At 47.2% G+C, this 20587-nt stretch overlaps 1 protein-coding gene across 2 annotated transcripts in view; it reads left to right on the forward strand.

Annotated features, from left to right (window-relative positions):
* Nucleotides 1–20587, forward strand: part of Sdk1 (sidekick cell adhesion molecule 1) — a 974090-nt gene that overhangs the window by 751714 nt on the left and 201789 nt on the right. For both annotated transcript variants that reach the window (XM_006504712.1, NM_177879.5), the window contains 3 exons: nt 5529–5676; nt 6630–6770; nt 13414–13595. In XM_006504712.1, coding sequence (XP_006504775.1) covers nt 5529–5676; nt 6630–6770; nt 13414–13595 — 471 coding nt within the window. The remainder of the gene's footprint in view (nt 1–5528; nt 5677–6629; nt 6771–13413; nt 13596–20587) is intronic.

Raw genomic sequence — 20587 nt, forward strand, 5'->3', positions numbered from 1 at the left:
AGCGACTCCTTTAGTTTCCATGGATGGCTAGGCAACTAAGAGATGTGACTGGGTTCACCAAGGCACACTAGCACTCTATGTCAGTAGCAGCTGAGGAGACACTAGCTTGGCTTCAGTCACACACACACACACACACACACACACACACACACACACACACAAACACACGTTTCATTAAGGCCAGCTATTCCCTCACATGGTAAGGAACTGTTAGTGTCAACACACAGTGCTTGAGTCTCATAAGCTTCAGAGTGCAGACATGTGCATTGAGGAAAAGACTTTAAAACTAGAAATAATCAATTTGCTCTTTAATTAAGACACTGAGCTCAGTATCCTGGAGGGACTGGATTTGTTTTCTGTTTATGTATGGGGTATGCATGTGTCTGCCTGGGTGCGTGCAGGTATACATGTACAGGTGTTCATTTGTAGGTTTGCATGTGCAGGTGTGTGCAGGTATGTAGGTGTGCATGTACAGGTATAAGTATACAGGTGTAAGTGTACAAGTTTAAGTGTACAGGTGTGCGGGTGCAAGTGTGCAGGTGTGTGGGTGCAGGTGTGTGGGTGCAGGTGTGTGGGTGCAGGTGTGTGTGTACAGGTATGTAGGTGCAGGTGTGTGGGTACAGGTGTGTGGGTGCAGGTGTGAGGGTACAAGTGTGTGTGTACAGGTGTGTAGGTGCAGGTGTGCAGGTGTGTGTGTGTACAGGTGTGAGGGTGCAGGTGTGCATGTGCATCTGGAGATCAAGGTCAATGTCAAGTGTCTTCTTCCATCTCTCTCCCCCTTGGTTTTTGAAGCAAGGTTCCTTGGTGTGTCTGGTGCTCACTGACTGACCCAGGCTTGCTGGCCAATTAGCCCTACAGACCTCCTTGTCTCTTCCCTTCCCAGTGATGGAGGGTCACCTGGCTTTTTAGGTATGCACTGCAGATCCACAATCAATTCCTCATGTGGAGCAAATGTTTCTATCCTCTAACCATCTCTCCAACCCTACTGTTTTGTTCTAACCAACAGATCCCTCACCAGCCTCTCTCTTGCCTGGTCAGGGGCTGTGGTAACTACCCTGAGGGCGCCCAGTGCCCTGGATTTGGGCCACATTTGGATTTGTTGCTGAATCCATCCCCACATCTTCCTTTAGCACCTGGAGGCTGGATTTGAGTCATATTCCATCTGTGCATTTGTGCATATATTATCTATGTGTGTGCATGCCTGTGCCTCGGTGCCTGTGTGTATAGGCATGGGGGCAAGGACATCTGTGCACACCAAACATGAGAAAAAGAAAAAGAAACAGTAAACCCAGCAGTCGTCTGAGCCCACACACAGAACAGAGTGATCAAGTCTTAATATTCTCAGCCTTTCAGAGTCCAGAAACAGCTACCAGGTCAGGCAGGAGAGGAGCATGTGAGGGGGAGGAAGGAGGCAGCAGGAGGCAATGGGAGGCAGTGGGAGGCACATGTGTCAGGCCCTTCAGATCCACCACTGGCTCTTCAGTCCTTAGGAGGGACCTCACTGGTAGTCTTGTGAGGACTGGCTTGGGGGAGCATCTTCTCAAAAGACTTTGCCTGTTAACTGTTGGGTCCAGATGTGCTGCACCACTTACATCCTAGTGCTCAGCAAGTTTATCGCTCTGGAGCTTGTGAATGAATAAACAACTTCCCAGACTACGATTGGGGGGGGGAGGGTACAAATTAGGGTACCTGTGAGATGGACTAGGCTCATTTTAATCAGCTTTACAGTTTAATTTCTCTACTGCCAGATCTCTTATCTTCTAGAAGGGATAGAGATAGATAGATAGATAGATAGATAGATAGATAGATAGATCTATAGATGAGACTGGAGCAGTGACAGGACGAGAGACACAGAGAAGAACAGGGATCTTCATCAAATCAAACCAGGCAACAGACTCTGTGTCTTAGGTTATGGACATTTAAGAGCTGATATGATATTGATTTGATACTAATACAGGAACAGCAATGTCTTAGAGTAGATTTGTGTTGCTGTGTCAGAATACCTGAGGCTGGGTAATGTGTAAAGAGGGGAGGTTATGTCACACACAGTAGAGAAGTAGAAAGGAAGGCAGGTACATATGAGGCGGCCAAGGAGAGGTGCCAGGTGCGCTTAGAAACTAGCTCTACAATGGAGAAAACTTGCTCCTACAAGAATGGCACTAAACCTTTCTTGTTTGATTGATTGATTGATTGATTGATTGATTGTTGTTTTGTCTTGTCTGTGTGTGTGCTGAGGATTGAACCCAGGGTTCATAAGTGTAGGCAAGCCCACAGCCCCACTCTTCCCTCTAAAAGGTCTCTATACCCCCCCACCCCCCACCCAAGCACTGCATGTCAAAAACATGCCCTGGCATCCTAACTTCTTCTCTTGTTGCTGTGAGAAATACTCCAACAAAAGTAACCCCAGGGGTTTGTTTGTTCTCGTGTACAGTCCATCATGGCAGGGAAACCAAGGTAGGAGGAACTAGAAGCAGCTGGTCACATCACATCCGCAGTGGGGAAGCAGAGAGCACTGAATCCATGCTGCTGCTCTGCCTTTTCTCCACTTATACAAGTCAAGGATCCCAAATAGGGAGTGGTGCCGCCCACAGTGGGCAGGTCTTCCTACCTCCATGTAATCCCGAAGGCTTGTCCAGAGTCTTATTTCACAGTTGATTCTAGATTCTGTCAAGTTGCCAGTTAACACTAGCCATCACGTCAGGGAAGTCATTCTCAACATGAGGCTTGAGGGGGACATACCAGATTCAAAGCCCAGCAGGCAACTTCCTGTCCTAAGCCTTCTCTGACCTTCCCTTGCTCTGATGAATTTAGTCCACCAACTAGCAGCCTCCTTCTTCCAATTTTGTCCCCCAATGAGGAGGCTCACTCGGGTCTCTAAGCAGAGTAGCTGCTCACTTTCAGGCAGCTGAAGAGAAGGCTGGCATGAGCTGCCTGAGAGCTATATATACCTCCAGGGTTCTGAAAGGAAGTAGGTGGCCCAGTGCGTGACCCCTGTTGTTTTCTGTTTGTTTGCTTGATATCGGTTTCACGATAGATGTGAGGTGACAGGCCCTAGTGAGCTTGATGATCTCTCAATTTCACAGAAGTTCAAAGGAAACGGAGCATCTCCACGTGAAGCGTTCACTGCAAATGTCGCTCTTCAGGTTCTTCCCATCTCACACCAGCTGTCTTTGGGATGGAACTAGTTCTGTAAATGTTAACCTTGGCAAAGGGAGGCTCTGCTCCTACCAGCCTGGCCCAGTTCCTCAGTGTCAGAGACACTTGTCTGACCTTCTGCATTGTCAGAGACGCTCGTGACGGACTCTGCTGAGAAACTGCAGCCTTTGTGGGCTGAATGATAGTGACAGCGGCTCAGAGGGAGAGGCTTTTCATCCCTAAGGGTGTACATATTGTGGAGTTCTCTCTCTGTGTGTGTGTGTGTGTGTGTGTGTGTGTGTGTGTGTGTGTGTGTGCCTGTGTGTGTGTATGGTACATACATATACAGATGCTCATACCCATACATGAGTAGGCAAAAGCGTGATGCCAGGCATCTTTTCCTGCTGTCCACCTTACTGCCTCAGGACAGGGTCCCTCACTGAGCTGACGCTCACCATCTTCGCCAGACTGGCCAGCATGTTCTCAGGCTCTGCCTGTCTGTGCCCCAGAATTGGGGCTTCAGACACACACTAGCTTTATACGTGGTACTGGTGATTCAAACCCAAGTCCCCTTGCTTCCAGAGCAAGCCCTCTTACCCACTCAGCCCAACACCGTGCTTTTAAATGAAGCATAAAGGAATCCCTGTCAACAGCTAATTACCCAAATCACCAAAAAATCAAAAGCCAGGAACATAACATGGCCCAGCTGGTGGCAAAAACTGTATTCCCAGAAAGCTATGCTTGGAAGCAGCTTTGTCTATAATCATTTAAAACAAAAATCCATCTTTACAGCCCAACTGGCACCATGTTTGGGGCAGCTTGACTTTTGTGTTAAGGAATCTCAGCTAATGAATTTTGACCTGGGGCTAGGCATCCCTTTTGTTGCCTTTGGGGTGCCTGAGTTCTGTTTTGGAGCAGTATAAGGCCACCTCGCAGTGACCTGTAAGTAGCTGGAGTGACAGGTACATTTCCCACGAACCCCTGATGTATGCCATGACCTCCAAGTTGGCCATCAGCTTTCTGCAGAAGCAGCTGTGATTTTTATGGGTGGTGTTCCTGTGTAGCTGGTGTTTGTTGTCCAAAGACTGAGCAGAACCTAGCCCACTGGGAACCACACATTCATTCTCTCTCTCTCTCTCTCTCTCCATTTTTAGTGAGGGCCAAAGGAGGTTGCTAGTAACACTGCCTCTGAGGGACAAGAACAATGGTTTGGTTCCCAGGAGAGCCTGCCAGGCACCTATGTGTTCAGAGTAGGAACCCACAGCAGATGCTGAAAGGCACAGCAGGTCACCCTTGGCTGGGCTGAGAGGCACAGAAAATCATAGGACAGCAGCAATTCCTCCAGAACATTCCCAAGCCTACCTTGCAGGCAACTGCAGCCCATTCTGCTGACAAAGGCATCCGTTCACACCTGCAGGAAAGCTGCTTCCGAAGGGTGCACAGAACCACGAGTTCTATGCCTTTTCCCAGCCAGCTCAGCTCAGGGCGTGGCAGAAACAGGCTGCCGCTCAGCAGATGGGTTGCGAAATGCCTAGCCCGTCCATATTTAATCACCGTAATTTCCTTATTAAAATGTTAATGAATATAGTGCTTATTTATCATCCCCTGATGTGTGGAGCATCCTTTTCCTGGAGACAAATCTTCGACCTGCCTGATGGTGAGCCAAGGGACAACTTTCCCCACTTTATACCGAGCTCAGGAATTAAGACTTTTCTTCCTTCTCTTGAAGTGCCATATGCAGGCTGAAGAAGAAGGAAAGAAAAGTTTATTTTGGCTGAGGGGACGGCTCAGTTGGTAAAGTGTTGAGGACCCAAATTTAATTCCCCAGAATCTATCTAAAACTGTCTGGTGTGATGGTGTGAGCTTGTCATCCCATGCTGGGGACACAGAGACAGAAGGCTTCCTGGAGCTCACTGGCCAGCCAATCTAGCTGAATAAGTGAGTTCCATACTAGTGAGGGATCCTCTCTCCAATGCAGAATGACCCCCAAGGTTGATTCCTGGCCTCCATGTGCGTGATAGTACACATGCTTGTACAACATTACCTGTATGCATAGAAACACATACACAAAGAAAGCAAGAAAGGAGGGAGGCAGGCAGGCATGCACACTTTCTTACTCAGGATCAATGGAAGGGTCTTTCTGCCCACTTGTCTTGGAGTGTCCATAGGAATAACAGGAGGTTCTGCCCCAGATTTAGGGTGAGTCTCCTGAACTTCATGCCAGCAGCCATATTGCTAGCCACACAGCGGAGAGCCTTGCTTTGCACATTTATGAGGTGGGCTAGGCACTGCCTCTCCTAGAACCGTCTGGGAAAGCAAACAGGATGGTTCTTGTCCACTCACTGTGGAGATCAATGCTCATGCATGCTGACTCGCTCTGTGCATTCTTGTAGACTCTCCATGGAAAGTGCATTTGTCAAATGTTGGCCCGGAGATGACAGGCGTCACTGTGAGTGGCTTGACTCCAGCCCGGACCTATCAGTTCAGGGTGTGCGCTGTGAATCAAGTGGGCAAGGGCCAGTACAGCACAGAGACAAGCAGGTGAGTGAGCCTGATGTCCTCCTAGAGCAAGGGTGGTGTGGGTCCCAGCAGTAGATACTGGGAAATCTGAGCAGGGTAAATCCTGGCGTGTATTCAGCTAACTGTACTTCCCTTTCACCTGTTCAGAGGCCACTGTCATAAATCCTTCCAATGGTGCTCTCTGACTTCACAGGTCATTCCTGACGGCACAGCCTTCTTTGGGGTGATGGGGGTAAGTGGGTAGGGTCTCATGTAGTCCAGGCTGGCCGGGAATTCACTGTGTAGCTGAGGATGATCCTTCTCCCTCTACCAAAACAGAGTGCCGAGATTACAGATGTGAACACCACACCCAAATTATATAGTGCTGGGGGTAGGACCCAGCGCTTCATGTCTGTCCTAGCATCATTTCCGTTGCTGTGATAAAATACCCTGATAAAAGTAATGTAGGAGAGGAAGGGTTTGTTTCAGCTTACAGTTCCAGGTTACTGTCAATCAAGCCGCTGGCCATATCATACCCAGGGTCAAGAGCAGAGGGAAACTGGCACACACATGCTTGCTTGCTTGCGCTCATCTAGATTTCCTCAGGTCAGGATCTCTTTCCTAGGGAATGATACTGCCCACAGTGGGCTGGATCTTCCCATGTCAATCAACTTAATTAAGACGATCCCCCACAGACATGCCTATAGACCAACCTAATTAATGTAGGTAATTCCTCATTGAGACTGTCTTCCCAGGTGATCCTAGGCTTTGCCAAGGTGACAGAACTAATCAGAATGGTAAATGAGCGACATATGCCATACATCTGCCATTGCCTCCTGGCCGAGTTGTTGCCATGTTGACTGTCATACCTCATGCACACACGGCCTCAATGGGGTCAGCTGCATGTTTGGGGCTGGTTTTCTCCTCAAAAAGCCTCTGGGCTGGGCACCTTGTTGCTGTCCCTCACTTCTCTCCCTGTTATATTTCGCCTTTAGATTGATGTTACCCGAAGAACCACCGAGTGCTCCCCCAAAAAACATTGTGGCCAGTGGGAGAACCAACCAGTCCATCATGGTACAGTGGCAGCCACCACCCGAAACAGAGCACAATGGGGTGCTTCGGGGCTACATCCTCAGGCAAGTACCTAGGACAGGCCTTCAGGGTGTCCCATTAACTGTTCAGGTCAAGTGACAGACTCTAGGGAGGGATGCTGACTGGAGCAAAGCAGATTTCAAAGCTAATGGCTGCCTCTGTGGAGCCTCTCTGGGTATGGTCACCTTCAGAGGTCACACAGACTAGCATCAGAGGTTGCACTGAACTGAAGAATAAAAGGGGCATTATGGGAAAGATCCCAGACGTGTTTTTCCTGGTGAAGCCTTCCTTCAGAGAATATGTACATTTATAAGCACAATCACTTAATGAATACTAATTAAATTGATGTAGCTATTAACCTACAGCCACTATGCTAACCTGTTATACCATTTTGCCAGATCTTCTGGCATATCAAAGAAAAAAATTTTACTGTGTGTATATGTATGTGGGCATGTGTACTTAAGTGTAATACCCAAGGAGGCCAGAAGAGGGCCTCTGTCAAATGCACTAGCCCAGTGGTTTGTATGTACTGTATGTATTAAAGGGTCAGGGCATGAAAAGAGTTGAGAGGCATTGTTCTAAACAGATACTTCTGAAAGAGCTGTGGGCTTTTCCTAATAACTCTTAGAGACAAGGTGCCCACCGAGGTCTCCTTTCTTCCCTTTATTCATTATTTGTAGGTTTATTATATTTCTTTCACTATTTAATGAATAGAGGTGTGTCAGACAACAACTTGTGGGCGTCAGTTCTGGTCTTCTACCGTGTGGGTCCCAGAAATCGAAGGTTATCAGCTTTGCAGCAAGGGCCTCCACCTGGTACCATTCCTCTGGCTGTATCTTTCTGTGTCAATGTCTCAGGTAGCTCAGGTTGGCCTCCAACTAACATTGTAGCCCAGGATAACCTTCTCCTCCTGATCTCTTGCTTCTGCCTCCCAAAGGCTGGAATGACATGAGTGTGCTACCACACCCAGCTTGAAAATGTCAGTCCTTTAGCTCTATTTGCTTTGACTGCGAAGGGCATATGACTTTAGTCACCCACTGTTCAGCTAACCATGAGAAGGGAGGCTGGACTTCTAAGTACGGTGGGAAAACCTGAAATAAAAATGGTGGCTGGAGAGAAGTCTCCTTTACCCAAAATCCCTTGCTCTGATCAAGCCAGAGCTGAGGATCACAGTCAGCTCCCTGCTGTCCCTAAGGTTCCCCCCAGCCCACCATCTTCCCTTAACCAACACCCAGCCTTGTCTGTCTAATGGGGCTTCAAGGATCAATAGAAAGTCAATGCCCACGGTTCCTCAGTTCCTCGTATCTCTACTCACAGCTGTCACCCTCCATTTACAAAAGGTCAGAGAGCTACAGCAGTGTCATCCTGCAGCAGTGGCCCTGGGCTCTGTTCCAGCTGGTGGCAGTTGCCAGTGGCCTGACCTTCCTGCCCATCCTCCTGCTGCCTCCTGTGGCTCAAGGATGACTTTCCCTCCAACTTTAGACATCCCTCATGTCCGCACCCATCAGCTAATGAAAATAATTAGCTTGCCCTCTCCACAGCCGCCGCCTTTCTCAGCAGCAGAAGGAAGTTTCCCGAGGCTGAGCCTGTCAAGTAGGGGCTGTGATGTTTGTCCCATTGAACACGCTTGGGGCAGAGCCTAATAATAAAACTGTCTGATGTTATGAGGCCTCACGGTAGACTGCGCATCTCTCTATTTTGCAGGATTACTGTCCTTAAAGGATCCTTGGTGACAGTGCTGTTGGAGTGGAGTAGGGGAAAGGGCATCTGTGCTGTTGACAGCTTAAATCCAAGAAAACCCTCAAAAAATGAGGGCACACCACCCCAGGCCTTAAATATCAAAGAGTGTGGAAGTTAAAGACCTGTACCAAAATGCATTTGCCTGCAAACATTTCTGAGCAAGACTCCAGCTTGCATATCGTTGTTTGCGAGCGAGAACCCTCCAGGGCACGGGCTCTGTGTCGGATCCAACACACAACGCATGGGAGCAAATGGAAAATAAATCACCTTGGTGGCTCACACCGAAAGAAGTAGTTAGGATACTCTCACAGTGATAAAATATTTATAATAATAGGCAGCACATTTCTCCGAGCAGCGCTCAGGGTTATGTCCTTAGAAAGAAAGAAAAAATGCTCTCCTGTTTATTTCTGGATAAAAACTCATCTGTTCTGGCTCAGCCAGTGTCCAGGGTAACAGATCCTCCTAGAAAGGAGGGAGGGTGCTCTGAGAGCTCCTCCCTCACCTTGACCTCCTCAGACATCTGGCATACATCACCAGAGTTCCTAGAGCCTGGGCCTGAGTGGACCTCCCTGCCTAACTATTTTCAAGAAGTGAATCTTAGAGATCGCTCATTGAGTGGCTGAGGACACTGTAGCTGGGACAGGCTTTGTGTTCTGAGCAAGGACTTCAGCTTGTGTCCCCAATACTAATTTCATAATTTTTCCATGGAGAGTGTGCTGGGTAGTTAAGGGCTTCCTGGAGCCATCCCTTTTCAAGGCTTGTTTTGCAATGTCTCCTAGAAGGCTGTAAAGAAACATCTACTTAGGACCTGGGGAGAGATTGCTCAGGGGATGAGAGGGCTGGCTCTGCAGACATGAGGGGCTAAGGGTGAATCCTAGCATCCACATAAAGAACTGGGTACGGTATCACATGTCAGTCCCCCCAGGGCTGCACCTGGGGGTAGGGGCCAGACATGGGGAGCTCTGAAGTTCATTTACCAGCCCACCTACCCAAATGGATGAGCTCCATGTTCAGTGACAGACCCTGTGAAAGAGAGGGTGGCTGATGGTGACCTCTGGCCCCCAAGTGCATTGGTATATAGGTAACACATGCACACACACATGCATACACACACATGCACACACACACACAGACACACACACACACACACACTCATATACACATGCACACACAGACACACACACACACAGACACACACTCACACACACACACATCCACATATGAACACATAGATACTGTACACACACAAATAGAAACAATAATTAAACATCTCCTCGGCGCTGTATTGAAGGGGGCACATTTTGACAGTCATAAGGAAAAGGATGGTGGACAATCCCTTGGGTGCATCTTTCTTGAGAGAGTGGCACCGAGGTGTCCTTACAGTGGAGATGCATATCCACTGGGCTCTCTAGGTTATATACCTAATAGGATGCATTAACGGTGAGATTTAAAGAAAGATGTGCAAGGCCTCAGTTTCAAGTTAAGCATTTCCTTTTGTTACTACAATCTTATGCAAATTTTGTGGACTTCTTAGATCAAGGAGATGAGGAGTGAGACATTGACACTTGGGGCTGCAAGCATTTTGACTGTTTTGTTTGGTCGGTTGGTTTTGAGGCAGAAGTTCGTGTAACCCAGGCTAGCCCCAAACTCCTTATGCAGCCAAGGATGACCATGACCTTCTGATCTTCCTGCCTTCACTTTCCAAGTGCTAGGATTACAAACTGGCACCTCTTTATCCAGTGTACCAGGTGCCGGGGCACAACCAGGGGCTCCAGCTTGCAGGCAAGCTTTCTGTCATGAGCCACACACACCCTCAGCTTGTTTATTTAACATCCTTGTGTGAAATCTATCCCAGGCTACTTTGAGAATTATCTGCTGATGTTTCTAGACTCTCAGTTAGCAGGTGACACAACTTGGATCCCAGCAGGAGGGCTGTCTTTCCCTTCTTAGGTCCCTTCATTGTGTCTGCATTCCTAGCCTGCCTCTGAGGGATTCATTTTGTCCTATGGTCTCCAAGGGCTCCATCCATATCACTTGGCTCTGTTATTTCTGAGCTTGTGTTGAGACAGAGTCAGAGCAGAAAGACCTACAGAAAGACTATGGAGGAGCCAGGTACAAAATATACATTTTGAAGGCTTGGCCATAGTGACCTGCCTTCTCCAGCAGGCCCCACCTGGTTCCTGCCAACTCCTGAATCAGTTATGAACCTGCTGATTAGATCAGACTTCCCCCATCCGACCCACCAGGGAGGAGTCAGGATTTAAACATGAGAGTTTATCTACCTCAAAACACAACTCCACCTCAAATGGGTAAGGAGCATATTCTAGAATCAAATCTAAGTGACCATGGTCCAGGGTCACAGACTTAGGGTCGCTTCAAATTCTGGGCTCTAACATTATTACAGCTCCTTGAAGTTTTGTAGTCAAGGAACAAAAAAGTCATAAATCAAAGCACTTTTTCAGCTACAGTGATAGAAAAATGGGTAGGTAAAGCAGGGCTGGGGTGGCTGGGTGGCGGGGGTGGGGGTGTCAGCTATTGCCCTCAGATGCTAGCTAATGGCACACACAGCCTTTTGGTTGGTGGAAGCTAGTGGTCTGCTAAGCTAATTCATTTCATCCTTGTTAATCACAATGATGTTAAGTCAGACATAGAGGTAGGCAAGGAATGGCTATCAAGGGAAGGTGGCCCAAGATTAATTTTAATTAGACTTTGGACCTGCAACACTCCAACCTCCCCCACAGTCACTGAAGTTCTGCTAGTCAGTCAATGAGTCTCGCAGGGCCCAACAGGAAGTGCAGGCCTTCTCGAGAGCTTGAAAATTCATGAGTGTTTGGTAGAATGAAGAGAAAGGCCAGCTTTGACCTTCATGCCTTTAATCTGTCTACCCTTCAGCATTTCTGTTCCCTACCGAGTGGGCCTCACCAAGCACAAATGGTTCCTAAAATAAGAAGGATATCCTCAGAAAGTCCTGGATTGCAAGAAGAAACTTGTATGGTTTCATTTGCATATCCCTCAAGGAAGTCACAGTATATACAAATACCTGCATTTCCAGGTCTTGTTTGTTTTTTCCAACCATGGTGACCTTGCTGACCTCAGAGTCCCTCTGCTGGGTGTGTCCCTTTCCTCTGCTCTGTCGGGCACGCTGTGAGAAGTTAGCAGGTATGCTGCCTCTCTGTCTGAGCCTCTGTCAAGGCTCGCTCTGGATATCACACAAAGCTGCATCTCCGAGAGGCACTGCTTTGAGAAGCTTCAGGATGGCTGTGCGTGTCTCTCATCTTCCCCGGGGGAACTGATCCAGAAAAGCTCTGTGAATTAACTGAGCCACTTCAGTACATTAACTTCTATAAACGGAATCATGGAAAAACATTTGCTAATCAAAATAATGCAGGAGAAAAAAGCCTTTCCACAGTACAAAAGCCGTTCCCTGAATTCATGCCTCTTTTTTTTTTCTTTTTTTTAAGAGCTGGCTTGTGTAAGCATCTTGTTAATAAATATAACTTTAAATTTCTGCTCCAGGGCATTGAAGACAAATTACCCAAGGACTCACAAAGCACCCTCCTCCCACCCCACCCCACCCCCAAAAAAAACACCTTAATTTGTCATACTCAGACATTTTAGAAGTTTTAACACCTTTACAAAGCCACTTACTATGGGTATGGGATATCTCTGGACAGTCTAGACTATTCTTAAATGGAAACAGAATGGACTTGGACAGAGGACTTGGACAGAGGCCAGGAACATACAGGCCGATGGCTTCCTGATTTCTCCCCACAATGCACTCTCAGGAGGCAGCCTTTCTCCCCACCCCTCACAGAGATCCATGGTGGAAGCTTGACCCATAGTCACTGTACGTACTTGGCAGTTCACACCATAGCCACTGTTCATACTTGGCAGTTCACACCATAGCCACTGTTCGCACTGGGCAGTTCACACCATAGCCACTGTACGTACTTGGCAGTTCACACCATCATCACTGTACGTACTTGGCAATTCACACCATAGTCACTGTACGCACTTGGCAGTTCACACCATAGTTACTGTACATACTTGGCAATTCACACCATAGTCACTGTACGCACTTGGCAGTTCATACCATAGTTACTGTACATACTTGGCAGTTCACACCATAGCCACTGTACGCAGTTGGCAGTTCACACCATCGCCACTGTACGTACTTGGCAGTTCACACCATCGTCACTGTACGTACTTGGCAGTTCATACCATAGTCACTGTACGCACTTGGCAGTTCACACCTGAAGTGTAAAATCTTTAAAACATAATAATTCAGAACTATGTAACTTGGGTGTTCAGGAAGCTGAGCATGGATCCAAGTGAAGCCTGGGCTGCATAGCAAACCCTGTCTCTAAAGGAAGGAAGGAAGTGGGAGAGAGGGGCAGAGGGAAAGAGGGAGCCATTATTTTGGTTCCAACAGCCTACCCCTCCCCATATCCTCCTTCTAGCAGCAGGGGCACTCTAAGCCTTAACTGATGGTGTAGGCTTTAAGAATAACTTTGGCTAATCTCTCATTTGGGGGGAGGGGCATTTCTATTACTTTTTTTTTTTTCAAAAGGAAAACAGACTGGGTGCAGAGGTGCATGCATGCAGTCTCAGAACTTGGGTTGAGATGTGAAGATTATTGCAAGTCAGAGCCCAATCTGGACTACACCAGTGGCTAGGATCTCTCTCAAAGCAAGAGTAACAAAAACAACAGAACTTTCCCATGACCATACAGAAGTTCAAGTCCACTCTACTTCATCTGGAGTTTGCAGTCACCATGAGATTAGAGTATAGCAAGCATGAAGCCATTGTCCAAGGCAAGCTCTGGTCAGGGATGAGCTCAAAGCCCAGTTCATGGCTGCTTCCCTCTGCCTTCCTCTTGAGGTGATTCCAGTCCACTGCGGGCGGTGTCCCTACGGTACTCACACCCGTGCTTCCTCTCGGCTGCAGGTACCGCCTGGCTGGCCTGCCTGGGGAACACCAGCAGAGGAACATCAGCAGCCCAGAGGTGAACTACTGCCTGGTCACCGACCTCATCATCTGGACCCAGTATGAGATCCAGGTGGCTGCCTACAACGGGGCAGGCCTGGGTGTCTTCAGCAGGGCAGTGACCGAGTACACCTTACAAGGAGGTGAGCTGCGAGGTGGGGGGTGGGGGGAAACTGTGGGAACCTGGGAACTGGGGTTGGCAAGGTCTGATTGAAATGTGCAACTCTCAAGTGAAATGTCTACAAAAACACAGGTCTTACCTCAAAATGGGTAAAAGCCAGTTTATTTTGGAGCCAGATATGAGTGACCACAGACAAGGAATACAGATTTGAGTTGATCCAAAAAGTCGTACTCCACTGTTGTAGAACAAAGAAAGTCATAAATCAAGACACTGTTCGAATTCCTTGTTGGAAAGCTCACAGCAAAGCAGGATAGTTGCTGTCTCAGGCCTGTTGCTGTCTGATGGTGTCACAGGCCTCAGATACTGTCTGAGGCTGTCACAGGCCTTGGATGCTGTCTGATGGCATTCCTGGGCTCTGAGTGGGTGGAAGCTGTAGGTCTTTTTTATATATAGCAAAAGGATTTAACCAGCAGTCTTAAGGTTGTTAGGTCATTCATGGAACTGGGCTGGGAATGATGAAATCGAGGGCTAAAGAGAGCTCAAGGTGCTTTGGCTCTGGACTTGTAACATTCCAACTCTCACAGACATTCTAATCAGCCAGTCAACCCCATAGAAGGTTTGACATGATTATGTGTTTTATTTCTCTGGGAGCTTCGGTTTCTGAGAGCCTTGAGGGAAAATCTAACCCTACAGCAGCCAGTGGCATAGCTTCCTAGTAGCTTGGGTTCCTCTGGGATCTGGGGACAGAAGAGTCTATGCACGTAATATATGGGGGTCTCTGGAGGGTCTAGGAATTCAGACTTTCCTAAATGGACCATAGTTGTGGTTTTGCTCAAGGAGCCAGTCCAATTCACCATGTCACTGTCATTACCTTTCGAAGCGAACAGCCATTCACAATTCTGCTTTAGTTTATGACTACGGTTATTGGGAATAGAATTCACAAGTTTTGTGCTTTTCTTCCTGTATTATACATGCCAACAATGTAAAATCAGTAGAAGCTCCCTCACCCCTCAAATAAATAGTCAGGAAGAATGTCTGAAAGCCAGGAGGTCCTCAACATATATAGGCTAAGACAGCCCCAAGATATAGAGTTAAGCCTTTCAAGAGAGAATAACTCTTTCTCTGCTTTCTGGAAGATTCCCCAGTTATAGCCCTGGGCAGCTGAATGACATTCACAGGCACATAACATTGTTGTCCTGAACAGTAATAAATAGGCCCTTTCTTAATGTCCACATTGATTCTATGGCAGCCCCAATCCTGGCTGGGGGACACAATTTCCCCTCCTGGTCTCAAAGCCGTTCTTCCTCATGCAGCGGTGTATGGGGCTTTCAGTTCACAGGTGCAGTTTTCCCCTCCTGGTCTCAAAGCCGTTCGTTCTTCCTCATGCAGCGGTGTATGGGGCTTTCAGTTCACAGGTGCAGTTTTATTTTCCTAGGCACTTTTATTTCTATCAGGCTATGACCTTTTTTCAAATGATAAGGTTTCTAACTGCCCACTTCTCTCCCCAAATCCTGCCTCAGACCTAATGTTCCTTGATATTACATGCTGTTATTATCAGCCCTTATTGATTGGCTGTCGGTTGTCATCTGAGAGTCCATAAATCCTCCTTTATAAATTAAAAACAGTCAGCGCTGCCTGCCCAGCAAGTAGCAGAAATATTAAAATGCTGGACAGCTGGGCAGGACTTGCCCATCTGCAAGGGACTCCTGACCACCCATTTGAAGAGGCAAACAGTGGACGACCTGGACAATAAATGCTTGCTTTAATGAGTCCGTTTAATAAAATAACAATAAACTTGAAGACATTTAAAATGACTAACATGGAGGCTAGAGAGGTGGCTCCATGGCTAGGAACATCTGTAGCATTCACGTTGAACAACTTAAAGCTCTCTGTAACTCCAGCTCCAGGGGATCTAGCGCCCTCTTCTGGCCTCAGTGAGCAATCCACTCACGTGCAAATGCATGTAATTAAAAATAAATCTTTATGAAATTATGAACATGGCTATGGATTATACCCTATTATCATTAACTGTGACTCCCCCATTGTATTTCCAGAGCCCTTGAGTTCTGTGTACTGCCAGGGAAATTGAGGCCTAATTAAAAAGGACTTTGAGATTAGAAACATTAGCTGGTATGTAGTTGGCACTTGAGAACCATGATGGGTTTAAGTGGGAATGGCAAATGCTGACCTGGAAGATGTCTACTATTAGGTTTCTACTATTGTGACTATAGTAACCACAACCAAAGCAACTCCTGGAGGGAAGGGTTTATTTCTACTTACAATTGCCATCACTGAAGGAAGTTGAGTTTTGTTAAATTTAGGGCAGAAACCTGGAGGCAGGAACTGATATAGAGGCTATGGAGGGGTACTGCTTATTTACTGGCTTGCTCCTCAAGCCTTGCTCAGCCTGCTTTCTTATAGAACCTAGGACCACCAGCTCAGGGTTGGCTCATAAAGTCACTGAAAGTCAAATTCCACACACAAAGTTGGGGTTTTAGAGAGCAGCCCCCCTTTTATGGGGAAGGTTGGGGTTGATAAAAACCAGCTGACTAGAGAATTGGTTGTTAGCTCCTGGACAGAAGAGTAGGGGACTCAGTCTCAAGGCTGCCTGTGGAGTAGATAAGTGTAAGATACATTGTTTGGAAATGAAGCATCGCAGGTGTTCAGGAGCTCAGCAAGGTAAAGGGGTGTCTATGCATCATGGGATTCAGTGTAAGCCGAAAATCATGGCTTGTAGGATACATTAGGTTTGAAACAGAAACAGTTCTTGTAAGGTGTGGAGACTTAGTAACAATGTATAATAACGTGGCTCCTGTTTGGCTCCTGCAGTATGAACCTGCAGAGAGGACTAAGGCTCAGCACTGTGGTAGGGGTTGTGGGGGTAGTGGGGGTGGGGCTTGGGTTGCTTCCTAGTAGCCTGTGTTGGAAGAATGAGCAGGCATTCAAATGCACAGCCCCTCTTAGTCATGACTTCTGCATGCACCCCCATCTGCCCCCCACAGACCCTGAAGCTTAATCCTAGACACAGGAGGGCTTTGTGGGCAATAGCTGATCCACACTTCCTTTGCTGCTGGGAGGCCACTTAGTGTCCCTGGAGTGTCCTATAGCTGCTGGAGCTGTGCGCTGGAAAAGCCTGGAGTAGGTCCTTCTAGCAGAAAGGGGGGAAATTTAAATGCTTGCATATTAAAAGAGAAAAGAATAACTCATAAAATTAATTGTCAGCTTCATTTGGGAAATCATGGGCGTGTGTAGAAACATAATTTGGCAGTCAATCTGGAGACACTGAGGGAGGCTGGGAATGCTTAGCTGGGGAGGTAGGAATTTTAGTCTACCCAGGCCTGGTTTCCTCTCCCTTCAAAGAGGGTCAGGAAAGCACCCTGCTCTCCACAGGGACCACTGGGGGAAGGATTTGGAGCTTTTGTGGCTGCTTGCTGGTTGTGGGACTCTGGTAAATTCTCAGGGAGAAAGGGGGAGGTGCTCACAAGCTGCCTGCTGCCCGCCCCCTCCCCCCCTCCCCCACAGCCAAGCACAGTAGCAACAACACAGTCTCCCCAGCTCCTTCCTGCACATGCATTTTTTATCTCGAACTCAAGTTTCCATCCAGGAAGCCCCTTCAGGAAGGCAAGCAAGTTATTCCCACCCTGGGCAGAGCCCAGTATGGTGCGGAGCCCTGAGGTAATTGAATCCACCACTCACCTGCCACACCCCCCAGGCTCTTCTGATACTGAGTTGTATTGAGCTGGATGGTGCACAGTGTGCTATGTCCACCTGGCTCATTGTGGGTTTTTCCCCCTTTGCATATGTATGTGGTATGTGCTTGTGGTGTGTTTGTATGTGTGCCCGCGCATGCACACACACACACACACGCATTTGGATATGAGTGAGTCATAATGGGGGTGGGTGTTCACAGGTTGTGTCTGTGTGTGGAATTTGACTTTCAGGGTCTTCCCCACTTGCTCTGTGCCTTACTTACTAGTCAGGGTCCCTGGCTGAATCCGCAGGTCACCAAGTCTAGCTAGTCTAGCTAAGTATTTGTCCTAGGGTCTACCTGGCTTGGCCTCCTGGGTGCTGGGTTTAGAGGAGGCCACCACGCCTGCCTGGATCTTTGGTGGTTTCTGATGATTCAACCTCTGATCCTCACACCCGTAGGAGAAATACTACGGACTGGTACCCTGGGCACACAGGATTGCCCGATAAGAACTTTCTAACTTCTGTGACACCACCTGTCTTGCTTCCATCCGCCACCCCTATAGCTGCTCCATCAATATCATCTAATAGATTTCACAGCAGTGCCTCCCTGACCTTCTCCGCTGGAAGCATTTTAAACAGAACATATTAACTTACAAATTGAGCACTGCTGCTCTAATATGGTTTGAGCCAAGTGAACTTTCCAAGGGGTCAGAAGAAAGGTTGGCTGCTCTGTAGAAGTGTAGGGCCGGGATCCCCAGCACACAGGGAGAGCTGCCTGTCAGATTTCCATCATGATGACCCAAAAGGCAGTGGAAAGTAACTCGCATTTCATAGCGCTCCCAGAAATCAATAACACTTTTGGTTTTCAGAGGGGGAAAAATCCGAGGTGTGTAGCTTCTGCAGTCGAAACGCTTGGTGTAATTAGAAGCATATCTCTTCTGCTGCTGTCTGCTTCAGCAACTTTCTAATCAGGTAGAAGGAGAGGGAAAGAACGGAGTCATCAAAAGCCAGCAGAGGTCCCGTGTGAGTGACGCTGACTAGGTGTTTGGCTCTTGCCATTGGCATGGCTCAAAATGGCTCAAAAGCCATGAAAGGCTGGAGAAGGAATGATATGTAGCTATGTGCGTGTGCGTGTGTGTGTGTGTGTGTGTGTGTGTGTGTGTGTGTGTGCATGTGTGTGTGTGCATGTCACTTGCAGTATAAAATATAGACCATGGGCTAGGAAGATAGTTCAGTGGGTCAGGCGAGGGCCAGCTGGGCATACTGGCACACACCCGAAGCCCCAACACTTGGGAAGCAAACAGAGAAAGACCCCAGGGTCTGGTTGCACTTGCCAGCCAGTGCCGCCAAATTAGTGAGAGCCCGTGCTTCAACAATAAAGCAAGGGAGTAGAGAATGAGGAGGAAAGTAAAACTCTTGCTGCCTAAGGCTGACATCCAGAGTTCAGACCCCTCAGACTCAGGAGCTGAGCATCTCTGACCTCAGTACACCTTTACTAGGAGATGAGAGGCAGAGGCAGAAGAGTTGGCTGGTGGCATTCAAGCAACACTGAACAACAGACCCTGTCTCAGAAAAGGTGGGGGGCAATGACTGCCACCCAAATTATGTTCTTACTTCCATACATGTGCCATGGTAATACCTACACAGATTCCTACACGCTCACACTCATACATGCACATACACTATAATATATTATATATTTTTATATAATATACTATATATGTGTGTGTATATATACACACACATATATTTATCCACACAAATGTAATAGATTACAGTTCTGTTCCCAAGCAAACCTATGTAGATTAGCAGACTCCCTCTATCCATTTTAAAAAACACATCCATTAAGACGCAGATGTTGATTTTTCTATCAAGGGTCCAAAGATGAATTATACAATAAATCAACACTTGGACTGTACCAATGTTTCCCCTTTCTCCTGCTTTTACTTCCCTTATCATTTTTCTTTTCATAACAGGTATGTTTGTGCTATCATGATTCATTCTGGTCTCAGAACATTACCTTGTAATGAAGGAGAAATATTTTATATTTTAAAAGAAATGAGAAAAAAACATTTGGTTATCCACATTTCGAGAACATTAGCAAAGCTCCTAAGTGCTCACTTGGGCTTTGAAAGGTTTTCTAAAGTAAGGATTATAAATGAACACCCGTTTGCAAAGCTCTGTTCTGATCCCCTCTTGGGAAATTCTCACAGTGGCATTAGATGACACTGCACAAAAGCTTTGTTTCCCCAACCCCAGAGATGCTCTAACCTCAGGCTCTCCTTCCAAACAGCACGATACTCCAGATCCTTCCAGCATTACCCAAACTACTAAAAGCCAAGCAGAGTACATACAGGCTAGTCTGTTGTGTGGGGGCTTAATGTGCTCTCTTGGAGTTTGCAGGAATGGAGTGGCTCACTCACTGGGAGGACACTGGACCAGCATCCCTTATCCTGCCTCTGGACCAGCATCCCTTATCCTGCCTCTGTTTTTCCACTCATTACCTGATTTCATTTACCATCTATTAATAGACACAGAGAGCACGTACCACCCATTCTACAGAGGAAAATAAATGGAAGCTCAGAGAGAGGGCTGTCTTCCCCCTGGATCATGTAGCTAGAAAATGCTGGGAAAAAATGGAATGTAAAAATCACTCAGCTCACCCCCTCCAGACTAGGGCCTCACTGCAATGCTCTGCCAGCTCTAGAATTTGCTATTCTTTTTTCCATTCTGCATATATCAAGCCTGGTGGAAACAGCTCTCAGGTTTTCTCTGTAACTTGTATATGAAATAAAAAGAAAACAGATGTCATCTCTCTTACACTTACATGACAGGTGGCTGTGCAGTGGCCACTGGAAATTTTTTATTGCAGTGTACAATAAGAAATCTGATACACACACACACACACACACACACACACACACGGCCACTGCATTGATTTTCTGATCCACTAATCATTTGTGTTCTACAGTTTAAAGAATGATGAATTTCAGTAGTGTTGACATCTGTCTGATTTGACTGACATCCCTTTTAGAAAGTGCTCCCCCAAGACTTCGAAATCATCAGGATTTGGGTTGTGAATATACCTAGCTATGAGTCAAACACGGGTGTGAGCAGGAGGCCTGAGCCTAAGCACAGAGCTCAGTGTATGGAGTGGGCATCTGTACCCTGCACCGACCTTGTATGAGAGTAGTTACTCTTCAGCTTGCCCTTCAGCTGCCAGTAGGAGACCCACAGGAATGGTGAACTCACCTAACTCACTGTGGCTTTCGCTTTGCTCTTTTGATTTATAGATGTGTTGCCTAGGAACTCTATAAAGAACTG

Source organism: Mus musculus, chromosome 5 (genome assembly GCF_000001635.26).
Source record: "Mus musculus strain C57BL/6J chromosome 5, GRCm38.p6 C57BL/6J".
Taxonomy (NCBI): Eukaryota; Metazoa; Chordata; class Mammalia; order Rodentia; family Muridae; genus Mus; species Mus musculus.